At 37.4% G+C, this 23,529-nt stretch overlaps 1 protein-coding gene across 2 annotated transcripts; it reads left to right on the top strand.

Annotated features, from left to right (window-relative positions):
• Positions 1 to 1,055: 1,055 nt before the first annotated feature.
• LOC137296132 (protein disulfide isomerase Creld2-like) lies at positions 1,056 to 22,489 on the top strand. Of its 2 annotated transcripts, none has more exons than XM_067827833.1 (11): positions 1,056 to 1,677; positions 2,342 to 2,424; positions 4,082 to 4,139; positions 4,471 to 4,585; positions 4,916 to 5,004; positions 5,573 to 5,699; positions 5,976 to 6,077; positions 6,668 to 6,751; positions 6,960 to 7,055; positions 7,675 to 7,815; positions 22,239 to 22,489. In XM_067827833.1, exons 1-11 carry the CDS (start codon positions 1,501 to 1,503, stop codon positions 22,346 to 22,348), a joined length of 1,182 nt encoding a protein of 393 aa, XP_067683934.1. In that variant the 5' UTR covers positions 1,056 to 1,500; the 3' UTR covers positions 22,349 to 22,489. The 2 variants fall into 2 exon arrangements, with proteins under 2 accessions (XP_067683934.1, XP_067683932.1); XM_067827831.1 differs by lacking the exon at positions 22,239 to 22,489 and adding an exon at positions 12,595 to 15,799 and having other exon boundaries at positions 1,115 to 1,677.
• Positions 22,490 to 23,529: the final 1,040 nt, after the last annotated feature.

Genomic DNA, 23,529 nt, shown 5'->3' with positions numbered 1-23,529 from the left:
CTTTTTTTCTTTTTTTTTCTTTTTTTTTTGGGGGGGTGGGGGGTTGTTTGTTTTGTTTTCTTTTCTTTTCTTTGTTTTGTGCGTGCGTGCGTGCATGTGTGAAGGCCCCGGGGTAGAATAGACCTCCAGCAACCCATGCTTGCCATAAAAGGCGACTGTGCTTGTCGTAAGAGGCGACTAACGGGATCGGGTGGTCAGACTCTCTGACTTGGCTGACATATGTCATCGGTTCCCAATTGCGCACATCGATGGTCATGTTGTTGGTCACTGGATTGTCTGGTCCAGACTCGATTACTTACAGACAGCCGCCATATAGCTGGAATATTGCTGAGTGCGCGTAAAACTAAACTCGCTCGCTCGCTCGCTCACTCACTCACTAACTCACTCACTGACTATACAGACAGTATGATGGCCTTACGCCCATATATAAAAAAGTTAACTTTAGTCGTAGTATATTAATTTATTTCCTGAATTTGCATTTCGAATGCAAACGCTGGAGAAATAGTGGGTCGCGTATGGTTGTGACAATACACGCAGTTTCACGTGATTAAGAAGAAGAAGTACTGATTTTTGTTTTGTTCTGTGTAATTTGTTGCAATTATCTTTTCGACTGAATGCGTACATCATTAGTGGTGCATAGATCCAGGCCTAAAATATCTTTGTAAGACATTTAATTCCAAAAGTCTTTATAAACGTACAAGCAAACGTTGATATTTATCTTTTGTACTTCGACTCAGTCGACTTCCAAACCGTTTTAACAGTGTTTAATTCAGTAAATATTTCCGAAATATAATTTACGATAAAACAAAAGTATGTGTGTTAACATGATTGGCCGATCTCTCGAAGATAACACATCTCCAGATATCTGGACTTTAAACCGAAATCGGCATGTCCGTATTATCTTGTGGGTGTCTGAAACGTCTTTATTTTAATCATGTAATTAATCATAGTGGCATATACTTAATACTAAATTTCAGATTTAGTAATCTGTTTCCTAAATGGGTGTTGTTTGTTTGAAATCATTGCGGTTCGTCGCATTGGATCATTTTCCAACCAAGTAGTCCTACTTTTCTTGTAACCATTATAGGGGAAATGAATGTCGTGGCCGGTTTTGATTGGTTGAAATTAAGAGAATGTCGGCTGCTAGTCAACATGTGTAGGCTCACGGTGTTTGCAGTCACCAAATGGGTGTCCTAACACTTGCGTGGACATCTAAACTGTGGATAAGAGCTCCAGGGATTCAGGAAAACAAGTGCAAACCGTTATAAATTCATAGCATTCCACTTCCACTTTGCGAGCAGTTTAGATACAGTGTTTTGAAGCAGGTACATTTCGTTGTTCGTTTCTGGAAATATTCTCTCGGGTAACGTAAAGAAGACTCCATCGGACACCAAATACTGTCCATTTGTAACAGGAATCTCAGAAATCCTGTTTTCCATGTTGTTTCTTTAATTACTACTCAAGGTATTTTCCAAGTGTAAAGGCACGAACTTTCCAAACATGCATGGGGATATAAGGAAGCGGGCACGCCTGCCCAGTTGCGTGTCAGTGAAGAATGTTTTGGTTGTTGTGCTTGTGTTCATAGTACTGTTAGGGATGCCTGTTCTTGTCCAAGCTAAAAAGAAGAAAACGCCTGATTGTTCCACATGTAAAGGTTTAGTCAGCAATTTTGAGGAGGTAAGTAATGCATGTTAGTCACAGACCATTATCTTTCTTGTATGTGGTATCTGGTTTAGTTAGAGACTATATCTATGCTGAAATTGCTGAAATTGAAAAGGAATTGACGAGAGTCCCTAAACATTTGCTATATTCCATCATAAGTGTCAGTGCATTGTCTTTATGACACTGAACTAGCTTGTTCACTCACAAAAGTACTCAAGGTCCCTGTTGAGAGCAATAATCATCCTCTTTTCCCTTCTCCCCCAACCCCTCCCCCTTAAAGAAAAGTAGTTACACTGTTGTATAACTGTGCAACACTATGGTATGCATGCATTACAGGAAACCTGCCAACCATATTAGACTAAATGCCCATAGTTATGTTCATTTAAAGAACTAACCCTAAATCGTAAAGTGTTTCTTCACAATAGCATATGGCTGCAGGTGTCTCGTGTAATGCATTCTAATTATTGTTGCCAACATTATTATCAAAAATACTACTTTTGATGAAATTAGTAAAGAAATGAAAACATGAGTGATTCATTAATATCCTAACCAGTCTCCTTTCCACACTCAACTTCAGTAAATAACATCTTGCACTGATTCTTGCTTTCTGCATTATTTTGCACAGCAACTAATGACTGCCCACTATCTAGCTACCTCATGCCTCATTTTCATATTTCAGGGATTAAAAAAGACTGCAAAATCAAATTATGGTGGTGGAAATACAAACTGGGAGGAAAAATCACTGGGAAGTTATGCAAAGAGGTAAGATATGAAGCTCAGTGTACAAGTTGAATGTGGCAAGTAATTATGTCATCATTGTTAACGAATGTTTGGTACTGTAAAGGTGCAAAGGTTTCCATTGCGCAGTCATTTTGAGTGATTAACAGCTGCCTGAGCTGCATGTTCTGGTGAAACTTGCTGGCGGCATAAAATTCTGTCATCATGATTGTTAGTGAATAATTAATTCTGTAAAGCTGGGAGAAAATGCTTGTGCCAGCGCATTACTTTGAGTGACTGTCAGTAGTCTGTACTGCAGCTTGAAAGTTTTGTGACATCTGGCGAAGATTACCAGTGATGAAAGCCACTTTTTTATGTTATTTTCCTTAAGTAGGAAGGAATGTGGTAATTTTATAATTTAGTGCAAATTGATGATTTTTTAAACTAAAATTGAATATGTTATACTTGACAAGGAATGTTGTGGTTGCATGATTATCAAACAGCGTAGACAAACAAGTATGTGAGCGTAGTAGTGAGAGTTATGTAAGCAGCTTGACGAGATGTGGCAAGTGAGCTTTCCTAATTAGGCCATTGAAAGTGAGTGACAATGGGTAATTATGAAAATGCTGGATCTATGGGATTATTTATTGAATCATGCACAGGCTAATTAAACTGTCGGAATATGATTAACAGACATGTTCTTAGGTTTATTTTTTCGTTTTCTTTTCATAGCCTACCGAAAAATTTGTGCATTCTGAAGCCACTGCATGTGTGTTGGTGTAAATTGTACATGGAACACAACCCACCAAGTACTAGAATCTGTGTTATGCTGTAAAAGCGCTTGAAAGGATTTAGAAACTGAATGACATGACACATATCATGGATAACAACTTCTTTCCATAAATCTTATCCATAAACCTCACCCCATATGTGAAAGATTGTGTAATCCCAAATATAATATATGCAACATTTGACCATTTTCTAAAAGGCATCATATTGACATTATATTTACACTTTCCTTCTCACCAGACTTGCCAGATTTATCATGTTTATAGTTGGTGATCCCTGCTAGATTGAAATACTGCAGTAGTAGTCCTCAAGGGCCCCAAACTCACCCTCAGTTCTACCATGACTTCAGTAAATACTGGATTGTGATTGGTAAATCAAAGTCATTCAGAGGTATATAATCATGTTATTCAAAAACATTATGTATTTGTTTAAGATCTGAATAATGTGGTTGTGGTAGAATGGAGATAAACATACTGTGTTGGAAAATCAGAGGTATATAGCGAAACTATAATAGCTCTAAATTTTTAATTTAAAACCTCAGGATACACGTTCGGTTTTAAATCAAATTTAGACCATTATGACCTGACTGACTGTGTCATCATTCATTCTGTGACCATACTGACTGATGTTGATGCATGTCAACCAATGTCTGCCAGGACAAAAAACACAGGTTTCTAGGCACTATATTTTAGCAGAGGTACTGCTGACTGCAGCATAATGAATATCACACATCATAATATTGTCCATTTCACAAAGGGATCATAACGCTACGACTGTTGTAAATCTTTGTCAAAGTATGGGAGCATTGTTTAACCCAGTCAGATGAATGAGAACTGAGAAGGTATGTGAGTTGAAAAATTTATGCAATCAGAATATAGTATTGTGCATTCACATTTTACATTTTTTGTGACAGTGAAGTACGCCTTGTGGAAATTATGGAGGATCATTTGTGCAAGGGAGGTGCAAAAGAGGTAAGCATTTATTTGTGCAGTCTTTCTAGAAATGTTACAACAGGTGACGGTCATTTTTTCTCAGTTGAGTAGATTGATGCTTATATGGTTGATCACTGGATTGTCTGGTCCAGATTTAATTATCTACAGACCACTGCCTTTTGGTTGGAATATCAGGTTAAGGTTGCATAAAGCAACAAATAAATCTATGTGAGCATTTGGAAAGACCATTCGTATTCATGACCTATTCAGTGTCTGTTATTTGTTATTATTTTGTTTTTGAGTTTTCAAGCACTATTCGTCTGTTTGTGTTTGCTGTCAGTGTATGATTGTCTTGTTTTGATCTTTATAGTGTCACTCAATGCTAGAAGAATATGAAGATCGGATTGAAGCCTTCTGGTTCAAAGAATTTGCTAAAAAGGACAATTATGACTTCCACCAATGGCTTTGTATTGATAATATTAAAGGTAAGAGTTTGCTGGTAAAGAAGTAATGTTGCTCGATGGTAATTCACTTTACAGTCTTAGTTATTGCTGAAAGATACAAACTTGAAGCCTGTCAAAAAGGACTTGAAGCCAGTCTGTTTGTTCAAAGCCTCAATTGTGATGGTCCTTTAAATATACAACCTCAGCTGTGTGTTGGAGTAATGTTTTTGCGTCAGTTTGGTTAAAACAATATCAATAATTAGATCAGTATTTGTATTTCGGGGACCTACCAGATCTATAATTATTGACTTGAGGTCTGTGGCAAGGCCCCTTTTCGTAGTGTGCCTACTTTCAAACATTATTTGTTTCCAGCATGCTGTCCCGAGAATACTTTTGGTCCAGAGTGTAAACCCTGTCCAGGAGACCCCAAAAGACCCTGTTCAGGAACTGGTTACTGTGACGTGAGTGATCCACTCATAGATCAGACTAATTCTCTGTATGTCAAGGGCGTGTTGTGAAAAAATGGAACATATCTGACTGACATGAGTCCATTTCCATTTGAGATCGATGTATTGTAATTACTATGAGAATATGTACATTTAGAATGAAATATTTGGATGTCGCAATGTAATCAGGGCAATGCGCTGATGCAACTACTTTGATTGACATGTTTTGTTCATTTGTTTGATTTTTCATCGCAACCTGAGTTTTAATATCTTAGTGAAAGACTTTTTGGGCTAGTCTGGTAATGAAGAAAGTGAGAGGATTGTTCCTTGTAAACATTTACTATGTGACAGAACAGTATTGCATCACGATACAAGTCATAAATGTGTATATTCCTTCCTGATTGAATATGTTCCACCCCTAATTTTCCAGCAGAAAGAAGGAAAATACAAACTTTAAGATAAAAATGATCTATCAAGATATGAATTGTAACACACACATATCATCATGATGAAGACAATATTGAGGGTTTATCGCATTGTTACAACAGTAGTACACAAGTTGTTTATTTTTTTCTGTTGCCAGGGAGAAGGAACCAGGGGAGGATCAGGAGATTGCCGTTGCCATTCTGGTTACCGTGGTGACATGTGTAATGAGTGTGCAGATGGATATTTTGAACAACATAAAAATGACACACACACTGTTTGTAGATGTACGTAATTGTTACACCTTTTATTTACATTTAACTTCGTGATTTTTCCACATTGAAACTTATGAGTAACATGCTATCTGACAATCGCCGCTTCTCTTCATTATTGCTTGTGTTAAACATATTTCCCCAAGTAATAATTCATGAACCCATTTTGGAGGCTGAATTAGACACAAACGAAAGAGACCCTGTGTTATTTCCAAGCTTAAAGTTCAATTTGCACATCTGCAGCTGACTGCATCTTACATCGTCACGACAACACAATGTTCTATGTTGCAGCATGTCATATATCATGCAAGGGCACCTGCTGGGAAGAAGGCCCCAAGGGCTGTGATGAGTGTAAGATGGGCTGGCTTCACACAGAGGAACATGGTTGTAAAGGTAATCATCAAATTGAAGTTGCTCATCAAGACTCATTAATTTAAAATGACCAGGCTAGCTATTCTCAAACGTTCGTAGCCCTACAAACTTCTTAGGCTTATTCATAACACATTGGGTATGATCAAAGTTACGATTTCTTAGGGCTACGAACGTTTCTAGAATAAGAGCCCAGATTTGTACACATGATACCAAGATAATGGTGAGATTTGCTGTATACTTTTTATCAAATATTGTCGAATGGAATGCATTTGAACCTTCTCATTTAGTATTCTTTCTCTTCAAGTAAGTCCAGTGAACTGAGCAATGAATGAGTTTAGTTTTACACTGCTTTTAGCAATATTCCAGCGATATCATGACGGAAGACACCAGGAATTGGCTTCAGTACCCATGTGAGGAATTGAACCCGGGTACAAGGTAACGGTTTGACACCCCACACCCTCCAGTGAACGGAGAATCTGGAATGATTGTTGATTGACCCTTTAACCATTTGATTTGTCAATGCTTCCATCATAATCTAGGGTTCTGTACAAGTATACCACATTGACTATTATGTGATGCTGATTATGACTTGTGCCACTTTATCGTTACAGATGTAGATGAGTGTAGTAGCGAGACGCCACCTTGTGATGACAGTCATTATTGTATCAACACTGAGGGATCTCACTCGTGTCTATGTAAGTTTCTTTATATCTGGGCTGCACTGGCAGAGAAAGAGTGCATAAGTGTGTCAATAAAAATAAAGCATCTTAAGTATCAACATAAATTGTAGGAATTTGTTTACATACATTTAGAGAAAATATTCTTGATTTTCCTTTGCATGGATTTGCATGCTGATATTCACTTGTTATGGCCTGAGCAGTGATAGTTGTCTCTCTGTTTCAGCATGTGACATATCGTGTGAAGGCTGTACAGGGTCAGGAGACAGCAAGTGTAAGGCCTGCAGCGAGGGGTTCATAAAGGAGGGGGACATATGCAAGGGTAGGTGCAGCAGTCTTGACATCAGTGCCTTCTGTCAGAGTAGTGTTGTAACAGTGCAGATAAGTTCAGTGTCATCTATGATAGATGACTGATAAAATAAATATGTCACCCATGTTCCACTGATAAAATTGATGTGCCTTCCCACCCCCTACCCCACCCCACCCCACCACCAACCATACTCCTCTGATAAAATGAAATGTGTTACCCATGCTCCACTGATTAAATGGATGTGTCCTCCATTCTCCACTGATACTATGGATGTGTCCTGGATACTTCAGTGATATAATTGATGTCTCCCATACTCCACTGAGTATGTGTCCCCAAAACTTATACTTATGAAATAAATGCCCCTCCACCATGCTCTCCTCATACAAATGGATGTCCCCCATGTTCCATTGATAAAATAAATGTGTCCTTCCTTTTTCACTTCTACAATAGATGCGTCTCAAATGCTCAACTAATAAAATGGATGTTCGCCTCCACCTCCCAATGCTCCACTGTTAATATACGTGCCCTATGCTAGACTGATAAAATGGATGTGTCCCCCATGCTCCACTGACTTCCTGTATGTGTCATGTATGCTCCACTGACAGCCTGAATGTGTCTGAATGTATTCCAGATGTGGACGAGTGTGCTGCAGACAGCTCCCTGTGTACAGGGATCATGGAGCAGTGTGTGAATGAGCCAGGGACCTACAGCTGTCAGTGTAAGGAAGGCTACCAACGGAACTCTGACGACAGATGTGTCAAGAAGCCCAAAGGTGAGTGTGACACTAACACTGTGTACTAATATCACAATGGTTTACCATAGTATCAGATGTTGTGCAATACAGCCTCACAAGCTCCTCTGGAGAGTCTACCTCTGCTTAACATTGGAGTTATGTTGCTTGTGTATATTAATGCTGGTATTGTGATGTGGCAAGTCAAACTCTTTACAAGACACTGTCAGAGAAACAAAATATAGAACCTCTGCCAAACAATAACTCAAGGATCACTTTGGGAAGGGATTTAGGAATTTTTACCCAGTAACTACAAAATATCCCATTAAAATTTTAACTGATAAAGTAGCATTACTTATGCATGCTTACTGTATGTAAAAATATGGAAATATCCAGTAATTTCTTCTGAAAATCCCAATGGTCAGATTAAGGAAGCGATTTTCCCACATTGACCATTTGCTCCAGAGTGATCTGTGATGACTCCTTGATTCTTGATTTGGACTTACACATAATAATGAAACTATCCACTGAAGCGTTTATAGAAACAACTATTAGCTCTTCAGAAGTTAAGCCCAGTGTCTGTCTACCTGGCAGTTAAATAAGCTGTATTAATACGTGGCTTTCTTACACATGTGTAGTGTGATTAGGACACATCTACGGTATGATTAGGACACTTGTGGAGTATGATTAGACACATGTTGGACACATGTAGGGTATGGTTAGAACACTTGTAGGGTATCATTAGGACACATGCAGGTATGATTAGAATACTTGTAGGACACATGTAGAGTATGATTAGGACACTTGTGGATTATGATTAGACACATGCAGAGTATGATTCAGACACGTGAAGGACACATGTAGGGTATGATAAGGACACATGTAGTGTGTGGTTAGGACACATATAGGACACATGTAGGATACAATAAGGATACGTGTGGGGCTCATGTAAGGTATGATTGCAGTTTATTCTTAATGACTAGGAATTTGTCAGTAGCCTCTCCTGTAATGAGAAATATATTCTAAGTGTAACAGGATAACAAGCAGGTGTTGTGAAGCTTGATGATGGTTATTACGTTTTGTCTTGTCAAATGGGATAAAATGTATTCTACCATGCCCCAACTGTGGTTCCTTTGATCTGAGCTATGGTGTGTTGTATACATTGTAGTTACTCCACAGTTTTCTGATTTCTCCAACTGTCAGATTTCTTCAACTTCCTGATTATCTCTTTGCAGTTGTAGAAACACCTATTTTTAACAAACATGAATGTCTGTCTCAAGTACAGGTAAACCTTCTAAAAAGACAACCAACATTTGATTTACTCTTTTAATGAAAACAATGACAGTTTTGTCGTCAAACACATTGGCATCAACCTGAAAGTTCCCATGAAGTGGGCTATGCATATCCACATCATACATGGTTAAAGTCTGCGTGAGTGCATAGTTTGACATTTCAGGAAGTGTTGACATTCCTGTAACTTTGCTAGGTAGCTGGGTCAATCACTCTAACACAGTAGATTCTGTTTCCATTACTGGTGAAAGAGTGATATCATCGATTGTATCCCAGAGTTTATCACTTTCATTTTCGTCAATTTGTGACAGTGTAATGCCTATAGTAATATCCTTTTGCGACTAGACATGGTGGAAGTCAGAAACAGAATGATTTTAAAATTAAATATCTGGCACAGCTTGGTCATTGAATTGTTGAGGACATTGTCCGAGATACAAATTTGTGGACCAATCAACAGTGACTAGGCTGTGGTGTATTTGGACCAAGCGCTCGTATTTAACTACTACAAGTAAGGATTTGCATTAAAAGCAGCAATATTGGATGACCAGGGGTTCCACCTGCCCAGCTTGTGATTATAAACCTCCTCCTGTGATGATAAGTACTGCTAATGTTATATGCCTGTAATTCACTGGTAACAGGGCCACCAAAGAGAAAGAGACTTGAACACTCTGTGGTGTCTCCCTGATTTTAACACTCTGTGGTGTCTCCCTGATTTTATATTTTGTCTCATATTACAAGCAGTGCTTCTTAATGTAAACATTTTTAGATGATGAGGAACTTCAGTGGTGAGGGAAAACATGATCATGCAGTACAGAGATTATGGATTTGCCCAAACACCTTCAAAAATAACTGATGCCACATTATGCAATATTCAGTAGAATTGGATTCACTTGAGGTTGATTAGAATGTCTATTTATGGCTTCATTTTGTTAAGTTGTTACATAGTATAATTATAAGTTATATGTTCAGATATGAATATGTTCGTACTTCTTTAAGGCCTAAAGGAGTTGAAACTAGCAATGTAATATCATGATTCTAAATGCTTATTTGTTATTCTAATGAGCTTTTAGTATTTATCAATGAAATCATGTCTTCATAATTACCTGACAGAATTGTGCCTCTTCAGCAATATGGCTAGGTGCAATGATATGTGTGAGATAGTTGCTGTATTAACATTCTAGGGGTAGAAGTTTTCTAAGAAAAGGTTTTGTTGGGTCATGAATTACAGTAGAGTGGTAGTGTGTCAACCTCTTTTTATTTCAGTTTTTAATTCAGAACTGGGAACAGTGTGTGAGGCCCATTTCAGGTTTCGCCCACCATATTATAGCTAGAATAATAATAAAAGCAGTGTAAAACTAAACTCACTCACTCAGTTTAGTTCAGGGTTTAAAGTTAAATTTTCATTGCTTACTCCAAACACTAAGAACACGTAAACATGTAAACAAAAGAATTATGATTGATGACAGACTTATAGTATTTTGTTTCATAGCTGTGAAAGTAAACATTTCTGGAAAATTTGTGATTGTCATAGTAATTTTAGTTCTTCCGACTAACATTTAGCATACTGATTTCAAAAACAGAACTGACATATTGAGGCAAATAGCCCCAAAGTCTTAAAACTGACTATTTGAAAGCCTTGAAAACTAGAAAACTCAGAGAAGTCCATGTAAGACTAAATACTTTGTGTTTCCGAATCTGTATGAACCTTGTTTATGCTTTTCGTTGGTGAGTTAGGGTGTATCATAGTTTCTCAGTAAACATTAGATTGTGGTATTTGACTTTTTGTGAGTGGAGAGTCAGATGTGAGTTATTCTGGATAAGGGGCTGATATAAAAAACGGCTGATTCTGTAGTTCACTTTGGACCAGCAGTTCCTGCCTTAGCAAAGGGACACAACTGTGAAGGTTTGCTGCAGAACATTAGACACTGGGGTACTGTTGCCCCATCATGTTTTCATGAATCGAGATAATACACTTCCCTTAATTGTATATGTCTATTGGGTTGATAGTATGTTGTAATTCATAGTCTAAAGTTAATAGATGTCATCATGTTATAGGTATGACAGTTTTAAAGTCAGACTTGACTGGATATGTTGATATTGTTTGTCAGAAATGACTTTGTATTGTTTCAGCAAACATGTCTTTTAAACAGATCTTTTTTAGATGCTGCACTACTATTTAGAAACATCAAGTACTTAGTGACGGCTTAATAAGTTTCTTGTGAGAACAGTCTGAATGTGAGTTTGTGTTGGAAGGACATTTTCTCACCATGGATGTTAGAGTCTGAGGTTCATTAAGTTCTGAGTTTTAGTTGAAGGAATTGCATGATAGTGAAATCCCTTGATGTGAATGGAACACGATCACTGCAGGTCCCTCAAGTTGTGAGATTTTCCAAAGGTCATAGACCCAATCTCATTTATACATATTTTACTGACTTATCAAAGCTACACAGTTTGCGCAACAAACTCAAGATTTAATGATTATGTCTTTCGGACACCATGCAACATTCATGACAAAAGGTTTCACTGTTGATACACAATTCCTGCTACATGAGACCTCATAACTAATCGGCATGATGATAGTCATTTAGCAAATGACACTAGTTTGAACTAATGATTGTATTAATATCACTTCCAGTCAGTTTTCTGAGAAACTTGTTCTTTCTTGATGTTTTATAGTTAATAGTTTCTAATACATTTGCCATTAACCTACCTACCCGATGAGTTTATTCAAAGGAAATAAAAGAGTCCCTCACTCTGTGTTGCTGAGACAGCTGGTTGCTTATGCTGGCTTACCTGGTAGAAACTTGATAACTTGCAGACCATTGTGTTGTGGCTGGAATGTTGCTAACTGCAGGGTAACAGTAGGAGAGATCACTAATTAAACCTACTCAGTTGAATAAAAACATGTTAAACGTAAAGCGCACACAGGTGTATATTTCCTTAGTGTAATCGCATCACAGATGGTTGTCAGCTGGAATGAGAAAAAATTGTAATTACATGCTTACATTATGGCATCACTGTGATATATCTTGAATTTTGCTCAAATCAGTTCTAAAGAATTTACCATGACAAGGTTCAGTGTATTTTTCACAGTGTCTGTATTCTGGTGGATGAAACCTCTCTCTTTCAATTACAATTCTTCTTTAAGAAACCGTTGAACAATCAGTTCCCTGCATCTCCTGAAGGTGTACCTTCTGCCTATTGTCACAGGGATGGCCTTTCATTTCAAACTGTTCCTTGGAGATTTTGTGCCGGCTACTTTAAGTTTCTGGACATGGGCTGTAAAACTGTTGTTATCCTTCTAAAAACTGCTGAATTGGCTTATGCTCATAAAGACTTCTTTACCTCCTTGAACCCTAATGCTGTCCTTGGACCAGCTTGACACTGTTTCTTTCTAAACCCACTACCAAGTGTGGCATTCCAACCTGGTTCATTTGCTTCCTTCCCAGGCTTTCTTGTCTTGTGCAGTTTGGTTGTATTACTTCATATTTCCGATATAAGTGGTATTTAATGTCGTCCCCTCTCTTTCAGACATCCCCAAATCGAATCATCCTTCACACCCAAGCATGGATAAGAAGAAAGCCAAGAAGCAAAAGACGTATAAAAATAAAAATGCCCCCAATCTCCTGACGTTCATAGCTATATTGGCAGGATTCGGCATTTGTTTGAAATTTTCCCGAGGCAATATGATCATCATAGTGCCATTGACTGCCCTCATATCCTACTTTGTGTACTGGTATGCTTCCTTTTACTGATGACAAGATTGGAGTCCTTGGCCAGGATGGTCCTTAGACTAACCAGTGTTGAAACTATTTTCCTAAAACATTTCCTTGATGACTATTTGTAAATTTCTACATTTTCATTTTTGCATAAGTGTACTTTTATCTCTGTTTATGATGATTTTGATGTGTAAAGTATTTAACAGCACAGCAATAAATGTGTTATGAATGCTGGAAACTGATCCGATTTGCATACCATTGTTTATATATATTCCTTGTTGACAGAGGATGAGCAGCTGATGTGCAAGGTCTATGTGTATATGATTGTACCATAACTTATGTCGTAGATGTAGAGTGCATTTTATTTATTTTTATGGATGAATTTTGATATTTCCACGGTCTGTCTCATGGTGTGTTTTCCTCAGTGTTATCATCCCAGTCTCACAGCCTACTGGTGACTGTGTTTCATTTTTCTCTGTTTTGTAGGATTAGTATTCTCAGTTCTAGGTTCCTCTTTTGTTGCTGCATGGTTTCCACTATCTCTTGTTCAAATACATCCAGCATGTCATAGACCTAGTTACCTCTCTGTGGTCATGTTTCCATTGTGACAACATGATTATTTGCTTTTGGAATCATCTTAAACATCCAAATGACCTTTCCACTTCGGGGTATTGATGTAGCTACAGACAAATTTCAAAAACTCATTTCCTTGACTTTTTTGAGAGTACATGTTTTCATACCACTGAAAATATCTTTATAAGATTTTGTATGATAATCAGTAACAAGTCTGCATGGTACAGATATGCAGAAATTTGAAAGGTAAACCTGAACTGGATACCTTCCACCATTTTGTATGATGGGTTGTGTGACCCGACCTTGCCTGTAATTCAGGGTTGTCGTTAACCCGGCTTGTCATTATTCCATGGATGGAATTGGTCCTCTGACCCATGAAGATCTGGGGTACAATAGGTCCTCAACAACCCATGCTTTGCCACAAAAGGCGACTATGCTTGTTGTAAGAGGCGACTAACAGGATTGGGTGGTCAGACTTGCTGATTTGGTGGACTCATGTAATCGGTTCCTAATTGTGCAGATCGATGCTCATGCTGTTGATCACTGGATTGTCTGGTCCAAACTCGTCTCACTATGCTGGTCAGAAGAGATGACTGAACGGATCAGCTGGTCAGTTTTTGACTTGAGTGTAATTCTAATTATGCTTTGACAAACAAGATCATTGCTCGTGATATCAATCACTGGATTGTCTAGTCCTCACATAGTTATATATACAGGTTGCCATTTTATACTTCTAACACTGCCGAGTATGGCATTAGAGTTAAGGGAAGGAAAAGTACCGATCATTTGTTACGGTCAATTTATGTTAAGTTCACTTTAGAGAAAACACAACACTGTTCCTCAAGATGCTTCAGATAGTGATAGAAGTGTTGAACAACAGTTGCTAAGATCGTCAATATCTATCAAAATGGTTGACTGACTTAACTTCCCTTGTGAAACAGTGTAAATATTGTCAAGTATACTTTGTCATTTACCATTTACCTTTTGCTTGTGAGAATTGTAATTTAATTTGAATAAGGAAATTTTTGTCTGATTCTCCGCTGTGGGCAAGTTGACCTCAGGAGACAAATGTCTCCTGCCAAACATTGTCAGTGATAGTTTATGGAAATTTTCCAAAATTGATCTCTGCTGAGCCACAATTTGAAAATGTCTCTTCAAATTGAGGAATTTTGTTTGCTGTTGAGTAGAAATGCATGTGTATTCTGTAGCCCTAATTTGTTTTGCTGACTAAGCTTTTAGTTGTCATGGTTACTGTTAGTCAAGGGTTTTTGTACATATAAAGTCTCTGATCCCCATCATCTGTATATGCAATTTCATCGGAACTCATCAATCATTTTTACACAACCATCGGCATCGTGTATTTATACAGTTTTAACCGGTGTTATGACAATCGGTACATATGCATGTCAGCTTGAAGGCACCCTTGCTTGAAGTGACTAGAGGTGTATGCTACAGGAGTATTGATTAGAGAGTAGGGATGTAATGAATGTTTGGTCATTGTGATACAGTTTTACGTGATATTAGTAAGAGTGTTGTTAAATGGAATTTCAAACCCAGATTTTCTGTACTAGTTCAGGCTTGATATGGATGAGGTTCTTGGAAAACAGACAAATTCTTTTGTTATATATGCAGCAGAAATAATGTGCGTCAACTCAACATTGTTCTTATTTTCTGGGAATGTTCCTGCTAGATATATACTCATGGAAACAAATAAGGGAACACATGAAAGTAAAAGTGTTCCTTTAGTCTTTGCGAGTTTTTTTCACAAGGTTTGTATTGCACTGTGAGTGAAATTCTGGAAATAAGGACACTTGTACTTTCTGTACTTTCACGTGTCCCCTTATTTGTTCTATGAATATATATTTTACTTAAATTATGACACGTTGATGCAGAAGATGTTGATGTCATACATTGTTTGATGATGTCACTGCTTCCCATCAGCTGGTATTTAAATGTCGATGAACAATTATCGTCAGATACTCAATCACATCTACATATTTTGTCCATTTGTGGAACAGGTATTATTTTTATTTTTGATGTGGTTTTATGTACTTGGATGTTAGATAGCATCATAGCTGACTGAATGGCATGTGTTTGGTGATTAACACTTGTTTGATGTGTTTTAACTGGTTTAACTTGTGCTCAATTGTATGAAGTGTTTCACATGTACTTGTTTATACGTGGTTAAATTATCATCCTAGATTAGTTCATTTTTGCAACACTGACGGATTGAAACCTGAAAGAGTCTTAATGTTATCCTCCAGACTTGGCTATGATGTAGAAAAAAGCCCATAAGATGTAATGGAAATCATGAAATGATCTATTGCCATGTGTATGTATTGTATTCATATTCTTGTTGAAATATGTAAAAGTAATTTTATGAATAGAATTTCATGCACAGTGGCCATCTTGGGGTTTTTTAGAATAAAAGTGAAAAAGTTTCAGTTGTTGTGATGTCTTCAGAATGTTTTTGTTGACACTTCTGGAATGAGAACCGATTCAAATATCTCTATTCTAGAAAATTATGTGTTGTTTTCTTTCTTTCTTTGTTTCTTTTTTTTTTTTTTAGATATTTTCTTTAGTCATTTCATATGGCACTATAAACCCAGATTTATACAGCTATATTCAAATGCATACATTTTTTGTTGGCTTATCAAAAGAAAGTGGATCCAGATATTCAACCAAAATGTTGAACATTAATATTGCAGTAGATAGATTAGAAAGCTTCATTGTCTTTCTAGGTTTATCTATGAACTATTAATCTATTAACTCAACCCTTCCAGCCAAAGGTTCAGGTGCATAGTCCATTGATCCAAAATAGTCCATTGATCATGGTTGGTGTGATGACTTACTGCCACTGATATTTTGACTGTCTCCACATCACCCACTGGGTGATCTGGTTCAGACTCACAGTCTTTATACTGTTTTTTGTAAATTAGCATGGCAAGGCAGACCGCTCTTCAACAAATCCATGGGGATTAAGGGTTACAGTGGGACCCATGTAGCCTTTTCTTTTCATCAGGGGTCTGTTTTACAAAGCAGTCGTACCTCTAGGACGTTCATAAGTTAATATTGTAGCATAGGTGGTACGACAGTCACAGCACTACTGTGAAATGGTGCCCAGAAGTGTCTTCATAGATCAGGTGTTCACACTTCATGATTTCATTGATGCCATTTCATTATACCCTCTATTGCTTGTAATATCAATCATAAGATTGCCTGGTCCAGTCTCAATTATTTCCACTGTACCATCACATAATGGTAACTGTAACTTGGATATCCAACACAATTTGATTCATTGATATGCAATTTGAGAGAAATTGAAGTAATTTGTTTTTTTGAAGATTAAGCAAGAATCACAACCTTGTGTAGGGCAACATTTACCCTTCCACTTCAAAGATGTGATATAAAGTTATTTAGGCTTAAACTCCTTGTATTAACAATATTGTTGACAAATGTTCGCGTTTAATGGCACCATGTTATGGGCTTTAACACTTACCGTCCACCTGTGGCTTTGGTCATTGTTTCATTATGCATGTCATACAACTGGAGACAAGTCACGAGAGAATGCCATTATAGGCAGGAACCTGTCATAGAAATCTCTGTTGACTTTAAAACTACTCCAAAAGATCCATCCACTTGGCAACCAGTCTAAGTAAACTTATCCTCAGTACTTTTCATTACACTCCACCACTTAGTCTAACAAAACCTAGTACAAGTTCGCGTCAGGTAACCTTTGAGCGACCAATTAGATTTAACCAATCAGACAACGGCTACAATTTAGGGATCGTAGGGACTTTCAAAATGTTCAGGTCACTGACACAGATCTCTCCACAAACAAAAATCAGCATATAACACAGTTATTTGACCTGCAGTATATACACTTTTGGGTTTCTGTTTACATGGTTACCATTAGCTGATATTTCCACAAGATAACAACCTTGAATATTGCCAAAAACACTACCTTCAGCGACTGTTTACTCCCCGTTGTCATGGTTGTACGTACGCCGTGTGCATCCCCCGGAAGCGAGCGTACGCCAAATAGCATTCAGAATCATTCGGGTACGAACCTTTTCAAGAAAAAATGTTCAAAAGGTATGTGCGAATGTCCACTGTCGCAACTTGGTAAGCTGTGTTCTGATTGGTCAGTCTCAAAGGTTACCTGACGCGACCTCCCATAAGGTTTTTGTTAGACTCAGTAGTGGAGTGTACCAAAAAGTACTGAGGATAAGTTTACTTAGACTGGTTGGCAACAGATTGCATTTTTTCTGAGACACAAAATTGTAGTGTGCAAATCAAATAAAATACCGGTAGGAATTCCTGGATGTATGCATATTATTGGCCAATAAAGAATTTACAATTAAGTTTAGTGCATCTAATGAAATCGTCTGCAGGGATTTTGCCTGTCTAATCTCCTCAGGCCCTGTGAAAATATAGAGCTGCAATATGGGCATTGCTTACTATGCAGTGTTCAGAGCTGTTTCTCTCAGTACTGTATAACAGGTGTCATCTTCAGTATAAATCCTTCACTATGATTCCTGGTTTGTCAGCTCCAAAGCAGTGTTAAACCAAGATCGTTCACTCATCCATCAGAGCTGAATATGAATATCTTCATTACAACTGTGCAATGTGCTCCCATTTAGTTCACCTGTGTCTGTGTTCGTGTTATTTTCTGCTCTGCTGTTTTAGAAAATATCTTTAAAAGTGGTCATGGCATGATATCAAGATGTGTCATATCTTTTTTGTTGTAGAATGGAATAGGTTCTTTATTCCATAAGTCAAATTGTTAAATGCTATCCTCTTTTTGTTAAATGCTATTGATCAGCTTCTGAATGTTTCAAACTTTGTAACCTTCATTACATGTCTGTAGTATTATCTTGAAAAATCTAAGAACCAGAGTCACTTTCCAAGCCAGTAAATAGTATATTTGATTGGCCAGTTCTGTTTATTGTTTTTATTTATTTAGATGTTTGAATGTAGTTTTGTGATTTGTCATCTTTTTCATCTGAAAGTTGTACATTTTTATTTGCCAAGTATATCCACTCTGTACTTAAATATTTGCTAAAGTCAACATATTGGAATCAAAGAAATAACATTAATACTTTCCACTTAGTGTATCTCAGTTGTTTTTCATGATTATACAGGTCTGTTTCATGGAATAAAACAGAATATCTGCAGAGCATAGGAAACAACATTTTTTAAGAAATAAGTATTATATCGAGGTGAAATTCAGGTGTGATGATACTGGAGATGATAACTCTTGAATATTTTAATGTATATGTATATTTAAACAAAGTTAAGGTAGCATTTAGAATATTTTAAATAGTAATAGTTTATCTACTTCGACAAAGTTAATATGCCAGTTCTAAAATTCCTGCAGTCTAAGTAAACTTAGTCTCAGTGTATTTCGTTACACTCCACCACTGAGTCTAACAAAACGTAGTAAAAGGTCGCATCAGGTAACCTTTCAGCGACCAGTGACCGTCCAATCAAACGCGAGACAGTTAAATAGATTTAACCAATCAGACAACGGCTACAATTTAGGGATCGTAGGGACTTTCAAAATATTCACGTCAGTGACACAGGTCTCTCCACGAACAAAAACCCGCATATAACATAGTTATTTGACCTGCAGTATATACGCTTTGGGTTTTCTGTTGACATGGTTACCAGTAGCTAATATTGCCGCAAGATGATGTCCTTGAATATTGCCAAAAACACTACCTTCAGCGACTGTTTACTCACCATTGTTATGGTTGTACTGTACTGTTGTCATGGCTGTGCATCCCCCGGAAGCGAGCATACGCTAAATAGCATTCGGAATCATTCGGGTACAAACCTTTTCGAGATGAAAAGTTCAAGAGGTATGTGCGAATGTGCACTTTGTAAGTGCCAATGTGATTTGGTAAGCTGTGTTCTGATTGGTCAATCTCAAAGGTTACCTGACGCAACCTCCCATAAGGTTTTGTTAGACTCAGTAGGGAGTGGAACGAAAAGTACTGAGGATAAGTTTACTTAAACTGCGGATTCCTGCGTCTTTAACACTTAAAAATTGACAATGGATGAAACAGAATTTATTAGTGCAGGCAAAAGGACACAGAAGTGCAAATACTTTCTGTAAAAATATCAACCAAGTAACAGTAAGTTGTCACTTACCTTACTAGCCAAGTAATGGTGTCATTTGCAATTTAATTAATCCTTTACTGTAATAATTTGATGATCATGATACAGACAACAACAGTAACTGAATTACAACAATATTACTACATAGTTTTAATAATAATATTTGAGTCTAAAGTTGAGTCTAAGTATGAGTCTAAATCCCTATCTTGGGTTAATGATTTTGCCAAAAAGCTGTTTTGTACATTATGAAGATACACGCACATTTACATGAATCGTGTGGTAATAGGATGTGTAATGTATAGATGCTAAGTCTGTACAGAAGCACCATGTGTTCTCTTTGATTGTTGCCCTGTAGACTGCAGGTGTTTTAGAAGCATTTTAAGTTATACATGGAAAATAATAAACGTTTGTTGAAACATCTTTATGCTGTTGAATTTGTTTTTGGTATATGCTGTCAGTCAAGTGATTGTCTCATCCAGCTGTAGTGTTGCTGATGCAGTTTAAAGCGCAATTATTTCGTCAGTCAGTCAGTCGGTCAGTCAGTTATATGATAATGTGGTGTGGGGATTTGGAGACAGGCTACTCAAATTGCATTCTATTTATGTGCCACCATCGCAAACTTCCAGTCTCAATTATCTCCCTTCTGGACACTGGATGTCTAATGGGCTCTTGAATACCTTACTAGTTGCAGGTGTTGTAGACATAACATTTATGGCATTATCTTCAAAGTATATGTTAAAAGTAATTTAAAAGGAGCCAAGAATTTCAAGAATTCCAAGAATCGAGGTATTCTTTCTCAACTTGAGTTAGCTTCCCATTTCGATTCAAGAACAGACAGTTCTTGACGGTCTGAATTAGTTGTCAAATTCACAGAAGGTTTATTTACAAGTGCATCTACCAATTACAGTGGCAGTAAGGCTGAGTGAAAGAGCTTAATTATGAATCTACCTAGTACCCCATTGACAAACACACACCTTAATAATGATGTGCAATGATGGAGTGTTGAGTAAATTTGCACACAGTAGTGCCCCTAAAGTACATACAAAATAGGCATTTTGATCAGTTTCCTTAATTTTTCATAAAATAAATTATCTTTTTTGTCTCCTATGCCAAAAATGAATCACAAATATTTGCATTTTCTCTTAATTTACCAGCATGATAATTCCTTTCAAGTTCAAGATAAAGGATCAGTCAAAATGGTCTTCAACCAATTTTCTGCTTCTTGTAGACTTTTGCTAACAGCGTTGCACATAATTGCTTTGTGTTGCTGGTATATAAATATTTGATCATGGAAAATTGTATGCCATTATCACATCATTAAACATTCAGTGCAGCTGATGTAGTTAAATGTCAACAGACCAGGCACCACTGTCACAATCATGTTTTTGTGATATTTGCCAGGAATTAATGTTGTTAGCTATTTTAACTGGGATGTTTTGGGGATAAAAAATATCTCAAAATATCAATTCTTGAATTTATAGTAAACTGCAAAGAGAGAAAATAGTTCCTAAAATATGAATTCCTTCATGAACAGATCCCACCACCCTGCCTAGCAGTTTTAGTAATAGAAAGTTAGGGTCACATTACTCATCCTTCTGGGTATCCATTTTCTGCTGCGAGAACAGAGGCACTTTTGAGCAAACTCACTTGCCTAAGGTGAGACCAAGTTTCACATGTGTTTGGTTGTGCAGCAGGACTAAAGTCCTAAAGAATCTCAGGAGTCAAGCTGCAAACACGGTCACCCATCCAAGGACACTCCACACCCAATATTGCTGAACTTGTATTGATTTGTGATGAAAGCACAGAACCACACACAGGTTTTCTTTGTAGGGAACCAAGAACAAGGTTTACGGGATTGTTGGTCTGACAGTTTGTCAGTAGTTTACAGTCCTTTTAATCAATCTCTGGTTATAATATATTCTGTTATAAAAGTCCAACATTGACATAAGCAGGTCAGATGTTTCACTTTCAGTAAAAATCTTTCACAGAAGTGAACAACTAGTTCCATTTGCCCATTTATCCTTTGTTGAATCATAAGCCAGTATAGGCATCCAGCACTTCAGGCCAGCAAACAAACTGGCGACTGGATATGAGAAAAAGTGACTGACATCGTCAACACCCTCTTGTTAGTATTTACCAGTATACAAAAATATTTGCAAATTAACCAATGTTATGGTCTCTCATTACATCAGATTGTTCTATTTTCAGAGTATTTGCCAAAAATGAGACAAAGTCTGGTCACATGCCATGCAACATAGCTATGTCAGAGTATGTCAGAGAATGGCAGTGCCAATTGATCACATATAGGGACCCAGAAACGTGCTAGCTGGGAAGGGAATGTTAAGGAAATGTTTTGTCAGGCTGTCAGGTACATTGTTCGTCATCCTCTATGACTGGCATCTGAGTCACATCTTGCTTTCTTCCCATCACAAGTTGCCACTAGACATAGCTGCTGTACCCTTCAAGGATACTTATTTGAACCCTGGTGAATATAGATAACTGTGTAAGATTTGGTGTTTGCAATTTCAGAAGTTCGACTAGATGAATCCAATGCATAAATGGCAGTGATAAATGCAGGCCTGTTACAATAATCTTAATGCTTAAATGATAGTATGTATTTGTGGGGAACATGTAAGACTGTAACATGAAAAAAAACAGTGCTTTTCTTACTTTACGTTTTGACCTTGATAGAGTTGTTCGATTGACGTTCAGCTTACAAGGTGTGCAGCATTTTTGATTTTCACCATGTTGGTTTTCCAGAAGATGGTGAGGATGAGGAGGAGGTTGAGGAAGAAGAGGAAGAGACTGCGAAAGATCCTGCTGAAGAGACTGAGGAGGAAGAGGCTCCTGACGTCAGAGATGAATTGTGATGTCATTCATGTTAGGTTTAAGTAGGACATTAAATATATATGTATATGCATTTTCTGGAGAAAAATCATGGGACCACCTCATACAACTTCACAATGTAAATTGGGGAGATAGATTGCTGACAATAAAAAATGAAAAACCTTTTGAGGGTTGTTTTGATTGAGGGGACCATTGGCATTGATTGCTTAGCCCATTAATTCTCACACAATGGCAGAAATATTCCCACAAAAAGTCTTCAGTATTATCTCTGGAAATTGTTTTTTGTTTCCATAAATTTAGAGCTGTTTAATCATTGCTGTAATACACTGCATTCACAGCAGTAAAGTAAAACTAAAAATTCCCGTCACTGACCATGCAGTTTGATTTTCACAAGCAACAACCATTACTATTGTATGTCAACATTCCAGTTCGAGGATTTTTAACAATATTTCTTGCAAACTGGGGTTATGTATTATCCTTTAGGAAGTTAAAGGTAGACCTGAATTTTCAGGAAAACTGTAAAATGCAGGACACAATACCCTCAAAACATTAACCTGACGGAGTTAACAGCAAATATCACTAATCCTCTAAATGCTAAAGTTGAGCTACTTCGACTCGGTGCATCATTAACCGTGCCAGCAGTGTCTATCCCAATTGCGATAATGGACATGATAAAAGGTACCTGACACCTGGAGAATATTTCTTCTGTCAGAAAAACAAGATGTTTACTGTTCACGATACTCTGCCAGTCATTTAAGTATGTTACAATTGATGAAAGAGGTTGACTTCTTCTTAAATGTTTGCCAAAAGTGTCAGTTGATAAATATATCTCTGAGAAATATTAAATGATTTGTTTTTGAGGGCCTAGGCATACCTGTCAACTCTCAGGCATCCTGCGTGAGTCTCACGCATTTGAGCCTCATGTCATGCACTCACCCGCAGGTACCAAATTCTCACGTATTGAGAAATTTAAACCCCACCCCTCCAAATTTTTCAATGTATAATATGATTAAACCTAGTAAATATGTGATTAATGTCATCTGAATTGTTCAGATATTAATATATCAAACTGGGTATGTGCTTCTGGATGTTAGTATTAGCGCAAAAGGCCTTAAAAAACATTTTCGAGGGGGGATGTCTATGCTCCCCTGCGTCGCCCTTGACCTGGGCCCCAGCTTTCCAAAAATCTCCAGCATTGGGAGCT

This window comes from Haliotis asinina, chromosome 9 (genome assembly GCF_037392515.1).
Source record: "Haliotis asinina isolate JCU_RB_2024 chromosome 9, JCU_Hal_asi_v2, whole genome shotgun sequence".
NCBI classification, from domain to species: Eukaryota; Metazoa; Mollusca; class Gastropoda; order Lepetellida; family Haliotidae; genus Haliotis; species Haliotis asinina.
This window is presented reverse-complemented; position numbering and strand designations above follow the sequence as displayed.